The 10,090-nt window shown below is 42.3% G+C and overlaps 1 protein-coding gene across 2 annotated transcripts in view; it reads left to right on the top strand.

Moving 5' to 3' along the window:
• Positions 1-634: 634 nt before the first annotated feature.
• Positions 635-10,090, top strand: part of ZDHHC3 (zinc finger DHHC-type containing 3) — a 23,501-nt gene continuing 14,045 nt past the window's right edge. The window contains exons 1-3 of one of the 2 annotated variants that reach the window (XM_019537325.1): positions 635-994; positions 5,042-5,166; positions 8,573-8,669. In XM_019537325.1, coding sequence (XP_019392870.1) covers positions 689-994; positions 5,042-5,166; positions 8,573-8,669 — 528 coding nt within the window. In that variant the 5' untranslated portion in view covers positions 635-688. The remainder of the gene's footprint in view (positions 995-5,041; positions 5,167-8,572; positions 8,670-10,090) is intronic. The other variant, XM_019537333.1, reaches the window with a different exon arrangement.

Here is a 10,090-nt window from a genome sequence, read left to right on the forward strand (position 1 = left end):
AAGTGGTAGCCAGTCTGAGTAGGTCAAAGAGTGTCCAGTCAAAATTAAGAAGTTCTCCAAATTATCCATAGATTGGTACTTTAACTGCTCTCTCCCTCCCCCTCAGTTGAAGTTTTTGCCTTGTTCATCTCTGGATTTCTGCCCAAACCACCTGGTAATGTTTGAGGAGGGAGTCTTTCTACGCAGTCCTGGATGCAAGGAAAATGTAACTCCCTTCACCATCAGTACCCAACTGTTTTCACTTTGTTTCCTTCACTGTGCAGCAGCCTCTGCTTTAACTGCTTCTCCCACTGTTCCTGCCAGGTATTACCTAACTGCTGTGCAGTGTTATGCTCCCTTAAATTCTTGCAGCATTTTTCCCCAGAGGTGTTGCAATGGTGGCTTAAGTAATTCCTAGGTATAATTGATAAGCCCTTTGGTAAAGTTTTTGAAAAGCTTTTTGGGATCCCTCTGAAGGGCAAGTGCTCTTATAAATGTAAGCAGATGATCTCCAAAACAGTTTTTCTTGTTCACTGATTTCCTTCCACTTCCCCACCCCATCCCTAACCTTTTCCCCCTTCAGGTCCCTTTCACCAGTCTGGATTTCCCCACGTATTTCCCATTCCATTATGTAAAAGGAGCTTTGAATTTCATTCCTAACTTCTTTTTATTTCTTCTCTTACAGATGCAGTTATGGACATTATAACCTATGATGATTACCCCAATCCACCGTTTCAGAGATATTGAGAGGAAGCCTGAATACCTTCAGCCAGACAAGTGTGTTCCACCTCCTAGCCACAGTTCCCTGGGAACAATGTGGTTTATTAGAGATGGCTGTGGTATTGCATGTGCTGTTGTTACCTGGATGCTGGTCTTCTACGCAGACTTTGTAGTCCTTCTTGTCATGTTAGTTCCATCAAGAGACTATGTTTATAGCGTGATCAATGGGATATTGTTCAATACGTTGGCTTTCCTGGCTTTGGCATCACATTTCCGAGCCATGCTAACCGACCCAGTAAGTATATTGTTGTGTACTTATTCATGAACAGGCTACATTTTTCTCATCTGCAACATGTGAGTAATTGTGGCCACTGGCAAATGGTAGATTTAAATAAGTTTTGTGTATCACTGTGATGAGTAGGGCTGCTGTTACTGTATGCTGACTTGGTGTCCTGCTCTGTAAAATGTAAAGGACCAAATATCAGCTTCCCAGGAAGCTGGCATGGGCAGCTTCCTCTTAACATGAGAGAGAGACATTCTGCTGTCCTTTTTTCTTGCCCATACTAGATTTTGTGTTTGTGGCCTTTCAAATGCTGACAAACAGGAAATCTGGTAGAACTTGTTTCAGTTGTCTGTCTTGGCAAGTATCATTACAGCAAAACAGGGCATAGAAATAACGCACTGCTTCTGTTTAAAAAGTCATATTACATTTTTCACATCGGTGACTTAGCTGAATTTACAGGAATGTGCTAAAACAACTGTTTTGTCTGCTTCTGCACTAAACCCTCCTAATAATTTCAGCATGTATTTCCAGGGCTTGAAAAATGTTCCAAGCTCTGTCTGGCTGCATTCTAAGCTAGATCTGAACCACGGTGAAGAAAGGAACCTTTTGCAATATTCAGGAATATCCCCTTTTTTAAGATCAGTCTCTGGCTAATAGATTCACAGTTCTATCTTTTCTACATGATAGATGAGAGAACAGGCTTTACTGTCTCTTCTCCTGTCAGAGTTAGGAATGCTGTAGTGATAGCAAGGTCTCTGTGGCTGTAATCCTTACCCTACACCAGGGACAGGCAAATATTTTGGGCAGAGGGCTGCTTAGTGAGTTTTGGCAAGCCATCGAGGGCCACATGACAGGCAGCCTAGGGCAGATGAATATTAATTTTCTAAATTTTTTAGGGGCCCCACAGGCTGGATAGAATGGCCTGGCAGGCTGCATCCGCCCCCCGGGCCGCATTTTGCCCGCTCTTGCCCTACGCTCTGCTCCCTGAGTGGATGCCTTACTAGGAAAACTTCAGTGATTATTGCTTAGCTGGCAATATCCTCTGGAAGCAGCAACAGTAGCTTGAAACTGCCCTGATTCTTCACAGTTCCAGTGTTACCATGAAGCAGCCTTGTTCATTTCATTCTCTTTCTGCTTTATAAGTGTATGTGACAGTTTCAGGGTTACCACTGCTGGTGCCATCAGAATTGGGAATAAAGCACAACAGCAGTTTGTATATAGTTAAAATTTTGAGAGTATTCTTTTGTTTTCCTTATTGGTGTTATCTTATCGCCTGAGGAACAATGGGGAATAGGGATCTGTTTTGCTAAGCACTGTACAAACACGGAGTAAAAGACAGTCCTTTTAGCAGAGTTTATAGTGTAAACAGACCCAGGGTGACAAACTCAAACTGGCTTAAGGGTCCCATTCCCTCCTTTACAGGTGCCTCCAGGCTGCATACTGGCTCTTGTGCTGTCAGCCCCATTGGTGCTTTACGTGGAACCTCTGCTGCTGCTGGTGGGGCTTTCCATGAGGGCAGCCAGCATCCCAACCATCGTGTGTGTGTGTGTGTGTGCATGTGCGCGCGCAAGGAGACTGTGTGCATGTCTATGTGTGTTGCTCCCTCCAGGTGGTGAGTCTTTCCCCAGTGGCAGCCCACACCTTAGTGCAGGGGTGGGCAAAATGTGGCCTGGGGGCCAGATGTAGCCTGTCAGGCCATTCTGTGGGACCCCTAAAAATTTAGAAAATTAATATTTATCTGCCTTGGGCTGTCTGTCATGTGGCCCTCGATGGCTTGCAAAAACTCAGTAAGCGGCCCTCTGCCCAAAATAATTGCCTGCCATGCCTTAGTGACAGCTGGGACACAGTCCCAGTGGCACTACAAGCAAAGTCCCTGTCACTGCAGCCTGTGGCTAGACTTTCTGCAATGGCAGGCAGAACCCTGGCAAGAGCTGGGATGCTGGCAACCCAAACAGCACTGCAGACAGAAACTCTGCAGCTGTGGCCAGAGCTGCATCTCTGGCCTTGATGGCAGGGTTCCCCATGGCAGCAGTCAGACCCCTGGCTTTTGTCAGGATGTGGGCAGCTTTGTCAGCATCATAGGCAGAAGCCTCTTCATCGCATCCAGAGCCAGGGCTTCCCATGGTACCAGCAAGAGAAGGGCATTGGCAACTGACCAGTAGCACCATAGGGATACCCCACCACCGCAGCCATAGCCCTAGTTTTGGCCGCAGTGGTGGGGCTTCCTGCAACTGCAGCCAATTCCCTAGTTTTCACCTGGGCACAGGTAGGTCCAGCAGCATGGCAGGCAGAAGCCTGGCCACCATGGCTAGAACCAGGGCTCTTGTTGTGGTGGAGGGGTTTCCTGCAGTTACAGGCAGTGCTCTGGTGAGGAGAGCAAGAGATGTGGGCAGCTTACACGACACTGCGGTCAGAAGCTTTGCCACTGCAATTACAGCCACTTAGCCAGAGCTGGGACAGAAGACCCTGCTATTATGGCTGGGATTTTGCCTGCTATGCTGCTCTGTGCTGCTTTCCCTGGGTCTCTGACTGCCACTGTGGGATGCCCCAACACCACAGTCATAACCAGGGCAAAGGTTTTTGGCTGAATAACCCAAATTGATGGGTTGGATCCAGCCTGGAGGCTATGTCTGACACTCTTGACCAGGCAATTACAGAGTATGGAGAGGGATCTGGTGGAAGCAATTATGTGGTAAGTGATGTAGTAGGTTTTTTTTGTGCTTGGTAAGGACTCGGTAGAATCTAGTTTGATTTATTTTTTATGGGTTTTTATGAAGGGTTCAACTTCAGAAGAGGGAAAGGGAGGTATGACAAGGCAGGAGAAAGTACATATGGAATGAAGCTGGGGAAAACAAACTTAGGCTGGGAGGAGGGGCTGGGAGTGAACAGCCTTGGGGGAAGCAGGGACAAAAATTAAATAGAAAATGTTGCTGCAGTGAGAGATTAGATTATTTTCTCCCGATTTTACATCCTGCCACACTTGATGGCATGTGCCTTCCATTATTAGGAACCACTACCTACTTATCTCTGATAAATGGGTTTTTAGACCTTGCATTTCTTTTTTCCTCTTGTGGTATGTGTGGGGGTTGTTTTGGGTTTGTTTTTTTTGCTTTTAAATCGAGGCAGAGTTTGTCCTTTTCTGTGCAGCATATGTTTCTTAATAAGAGCCCTATGTAATACTGCTGTTAACTCCTGATGCACAGAATTTATGTTTCTTGCTAATAGAAATGCACAGGTGTTTCAAGGAAAGACTGCTTCTCCAAAAGCAAATTATAATATTGTTTTTTTTCTAATACAAGGTGTATGCATTTTAATACAAGAGCCAAGATAGATATAGATATACACATATTGATATCTATTGGAAGTGCATACTGTACATTTAACAGTTGTTTGGGGGATTTGCAGTAAATTTATGGTTATATAACAGCACCAAATGTTGAGTTTGTCTTTGGAGAATTAAGGTTTCTGTAGCAACGATAAATCAGCTGTGTTAAAGATCTATATTTAGAGGGAGATTTCAAAAATTGTACTCTCTTACAACCTGCGAAAATTTTTTCCCTTGTCTTATTTTTGAATGTCTTTAAAATTTAACATATACATCTTTACTTTAAAAACAAATAAGAAATACTGTATGTTTTGTCTGTATCATTTAACAGACTATTACTTGAGAAATAGATACTCTTATATAAGGTATACTAGCTGTCTCCAGTTTGCTGTGATAAAATTTCAGATGACAAGCTTGTTAACAATGGGGTAGGAATTCCTAGAGGACTGAATTATTTAACAGCTTTGTTAAAAGGCTACCTGCTAACATAAGAAATTGTTGCCTGCTCTATCTGATGAAATCAAGCAGGTAAATGTTAAGCAGGGTGCAGATCTTAAGTAGGACCTCACTAGAATGGCCTTTCAGAATTTTTTTCTGTTCAGTCAAATCATGAAACTTTACTAGTATTAGGATTGTTTTTCTCTTTCTCTTTTTTCCCCCTCAAGATCTAGATGTGGCTCTGTTTAGTTTTACTGATGAATGTAGGTGTTGACATATTCCATTTTCATTTCTAGGGTGCTGTGCCCAAAGGTAATGCCACAAAGGAATTCATCGAGAGTTTACAGCTGAAGCCTGGACAGGTGGTTTACAAGTGTCCAAAATGCTGTAGCATCAAACCTGATAGAGCACATCACTGCAGGTACAGTTACTTCCACTGAACTGCTTCTGTACCTTGCATTTATGGCATGTGGCTGTAGTACAGGGGTGAACAAAATGCGGCCCACGGGCCAAATGTGGCCCACCAGGCCATTCTATCAAGCCCGCGGGGCCCCTAAAAAATCCAGAAAATTAATATTTATCTGCCTCTGGCTGCCTGTCCTGCAGCCCTCAGTGGCTTGCCAAAATTCAGTAAGCAGCCCTCTGCCCAAAATAATTGCCTGCCCCTGCTCTAGTGAAACCAAGCATCCATTTGGTGGATCAATACGCTGTTGCAGGCTGAAACTTCAGAGGGGCTTAAGGAAATCTATACCCACTGACTGCAAAGGGTGCCTGACTCTTAAGCCTCTCCAGAAACTGGAGTCCTCCTTTGAAGAGGATTAAACTATTAAAGCACCCTGTGGCCACTTTACTTCTAAAGGAGAGCACATACATGTTAAGTTCTGTGGTGACTTCATTGATGTGCCTGAGTGTCCCTATGTACACATGGCCTAAGAGACACTATATTAAAATATGCCTTGCAAGTAGGAATCGGAATATTAGTCCATAAAATTAGATACCTCTCTAAATATTTTTCTTTGGTCCTTCCTTTTTCTGGGCCTGACAGTGTCTTCTGGCTTTGGCTTCCATTAGTCCTCTTCATTACTACTAAATTAAAGTTAAGCTACATGCATTTAAAAAAAAAATTCTAATCTTCATACTTTAAATTTATAAAACAATTCAAAATTATAGCAAAAAAAATTTGGTGGTAATAGTGTCCATTTTCTTGTGTTTTCTTTAAGACAAAAAATCTTTGTACTGACCAGTTAATGCTAAGGACAGGTATTTAGTGCATCACAAACTCTTGATTATTCCCTATTTTAGTGTAAAATAAGATAAGCTTCTTTACAGTAAGCAGCAATTGGCTTATATATGCTCAAACTTTTTTTTTCACCTCCCATCCTGAACAGCATATGCCTACAGGTCCTTTATCTTAGGATTCTAGTTGCTGCTGATTCAGAGAGAAAGCCCTCTCTCCCTGTATATTTTTTAAGCTTTAAGGGAATCTTTTCCAACCATCCCCAACAAGCTTGTTCATCACGCTGCTTTTTACAACGTAAGTCGAGCAAGATTTCCCCTATGAGCTCTATTAAATAAAATGATTGCAATCAAAACAAGCATTGCTGATCCAACCGAAGCAATGTGATGGAGCCTATCACTTATTAATGCTGTTGCAAATCTTGTCTGACATATCTTTAATTATGGATGATGCTGTGCATCTAAAATGGGATCTTCGTGGTTCACAGCAGAGGAAAAGGAAAGCTAACTTTTACTGAGGAAAACCTTCTTCTCCATGTATTTCATCATAGGCTTTAGGGAGGTCTGAGAGCAGTTCTTGTTCTAAGATCCAGTCCCATGCTCATTGAAGTCAGTGGGAGCCCTTAATAAGTAAATAAGTCCTTTCTTGTTTTGTGTGGGTCTTCCAGACAGCAGGGGTGTACATATGCATAGCAGTAGGGGTGTTAGTAGCCACGCGCCTGAGACTGGAGCTCCAGCCATTCACATGCCTTTGCGAGATTATTGTGCCCAACTATGCCTTTTGGCAATCGGCTCCTGCCTCCTCACCTTGCTCACTGTGTGGTTTAGCCCCTGTGGAGGGTCTGAATGTGGAGAGCATCTGTTGTCTCAATCTTTGCCTCATCCATTCTTGGCTCATGCAAGGAGGGCCCAGCTTCTCCAACACCAGCTGTCTTTTCCCATCCTCCTCTGACTCTGACTCTTACAAGTGATGTTATCCTTTAAGCTGCAGTTCATGCCTGTGATGGAGGCAGAGACTTCTGTGACACTCCCTTCTTATTCTGGCTGCTCCAGGTATTTTCTCTGGTGGGACTTCTTCCCTATCTTGGTTTCTCGCTTGGTGCTGCAGCTGCTCATCATCTTTCTTTGACATTTTGTGGATTGGCATGGGTTTGTGGTACTGATTTCTGCTGTGGTGTATGCCCTTGCTTATCAAGGGATCCAAGACCCAGAAGGGGTAGCTCTGGCAAACATCCTCTAGCAGAGTCTGTAGAAGTGGGCCAACAAGTGTGTAAAAGAAAATAAGCTGGAGCAAAATGGATTCTTTCAGTGTCTCAGCTTGTAGTTACTGTAGGCAGTTGCTATACTCAGGCCGTAATCTCCAGACTAGTAATTCTAAAGCCATATCTCTCCTGTAGGCACCTGGATAACAGTCATTTTTAGTCTCTTCCTTTAATGTGAGGCTGCTTGTTAGCAGTAGTCATTGACCACAGGGCAAATATTAAATAGGGAGATCTAGCTCAAGGCAGGAGGGAAAAGCATGAGAACAAGGGTCATCATGGTCCTGATCAGGGCCTTCATTGTCTCCTTTTTGTCTTGGGCACACTGCTGCTTTTCGTCGAAGACTCCTTCCTTCCAAGGTGTAGTGCCAGACAGCTTCAAAACAAGGATGTTGTTTATTATTTATCAGTATGTGCTTGCAAGACTGTTTATATTTTGATTCAGCATCTTTTTGTGGTTTGTTTCTTTTGAGAGGTTTATTTGTCATAGGAAGCAAAAGAAAGAAACAGAACCGTTGGTTTTTCTTATTTAAATCCATTTAGGGTTGTTCTGTAATGATAGTTGGTGCACTTGGGGATCAGGAGACAGCCTTTCCTCTTCCTTTTTCATAGGAGAAAAGGATTCCCACCCCTTTTTACTCTCCCATGATGCTAGTTATGGTTTTAAAATGCATCCTGAAATGGAAGAGGGTGACAAGCTAAGAGTGGTATTCAAGTATGTTAAAGTAAACTAATAATCTTTTAAGTTTGGATGCTAAACACAATATACATTCATAGGATTTGAGATTAGAGTTCTTACAGATGTATTTGTAACTTTGTAGCTTTTTTGCTAAATGCTTTAATTCTAATTTTATATTGAATATTTTTGGGATAGTGGCTCAATAGTAGACACTGGTAATTTAGTCTGCTGTCTGACTGACTTCACTGTCAAGAATCTTTTCCTAATGTTAAATCTGAATTTTCATATTTTCAAAAATCTTTTTTAACTGAATACATTTTATTAAATAGTTAAACTTCTTAAAATAGATTAATGGATTTCTAATAGTATTCAAATCTAGACTAGATTTAATTTAATTTCATTTGTTTAATTGTAGTATTTAAGTTATAGAGCTTCCAAGTCGAGTACTACATTAATACATCATGTTTGATAACCTCTGTTATTCAAGGTGCCTACAGGACAGACACAACTTTTTGTACAGCTGATATTTGGAATAATAGTTGATTTTAAGCAGATTCAGTAGACACAGAAAACCAAACCTAATCTGTTGGCCAGTGGACACTTCTAAATTTTTACATTCAGATTTTACCTCCGATTCCTTTTTCATCTTCCAGTGTTTGCAAGAGGTGTATTCGAAAAATGGATCACCACTGTCCATGGGTTAACAACTGTGTAGGAGAGAACAACCAGAAGTACTTTGTACTGTTTACAGTAAGTGTTTTATGGAGTGAATTGTTCTGTTGTCTAATCGGAGACAACAAAATTTCAAGTATGCTTATTAAACTGATGTGCAAAAGTAGGTTTTTGATTAAATTGCATTACAAGGAAATAATCCCGATGAAATCATTTTGTTTATTAGAAAGTAAGGATAACAAATGATTAGGAATAAGTTAACCCAAAGGGTACTTTGCCATGTTAGCTTTTTTAATGGTCTAGATTTAGTTAGCATAGTAGTAGTAAGTATGTATATATATGTATATGTATATGTATTGCAGAATGCACTATAACAATAATAGTAATCTTAGTAAGCTTTTTTTGGGTAGGTACCACCTTGTTCTATGTTGTGCTAAATGCTAGGCAAAAGTGTCTTGATCAGTTCCTAGGGTTCCTAGGCTCTGTTGTAATACAAAAATAATGATGGGATCAGCTATTACATCTCTGAAACACTGGAAAGAACCGTTTTTCGTGAGGTTTACCATATTCTTCATTCAGGTAGCCAGTGTCAGCACTCAGAAAATGAGGAAATGTTTCTGATTTTCATTTTGCATTGTGTCTGTGGTGTTGAGAATAAAAAGGGGGAAGGAAGAGAGCCAACTTGACTGTACTATTTCTCTACCAAGGCTGAAATCTAGGCTGTGTTGAAATCAATGGCAAATCTCACTGGATCAAATCCAGGGAATGTTAAGGCTGCACAATTGACTCCCAGTGGTAGTTCATTATCTTAGTGATCTCACAGTAAACCTGCTAGTATAAGATGGCTGTGTTAATGATATTACAAAGTAGATGGGTAAAAGTATTGAATCAGACTTGAGAATAAATGGATGAATGCTTTAATTCCCTTTGGTGGCATGGGCTATCATAAGGGTTTTGGAGGCAGAACTAGTCAAATTTCTCTCCCTGGAACAGAGGATCCCATACTGCAGGATGTGCACTTGATGTTGTGACAGTTTGCTTTGCACAAATTTAAGAAAGATATAACACGAGCCAACATATTTGGGCATAATTGGCCTAGAAAAGGGGTATCAAAGATTCAGCCCAGGGAGTTTCAACATCTATGCCCCAGTGCTGCACCTGGGCATGAGTTGACCCACGGGCCACCAGACAAGCCCCATGCACAGGGCTTGGGACACATGCTACATGCACCACCTACCCCTGTTGGTCTGGTAGTCTGCCACATGTGGTGCCCACTCTGGTACCTGTGCTGCACACAGCACCCATTCTGACTGGTCTGGGATTCGCACTGCAAGTTGTACCCGCTGTAGCCAGTCTGGGACCCATGCTGCATGCAGTGTCAGGATGCGGGTCCTGGGACAGGCACTGCATGCCCTAGATCAGGTGTGGGGGGAAGAGAAGGGGTGTCCATAGGCCTGATACAGCGCATGGACCAGCTTCATGCTGCTAAGTTTGACAGC

Source organism: Crocodylus porosus, unplaced genomic scaffold (genome assembly GCF_001723895.1).
Source record: "Crocodylus porosus isolate Cpor-Errol unplaced genomic scaffold, CroPor_comp1, whole genome shotgun sequence".
Lineage (NCBI taxonomy): Eukaryota > Metazoa > Chordata > Crocodylia > Crocodylidae > Crocodylus > Crocodylus porosus.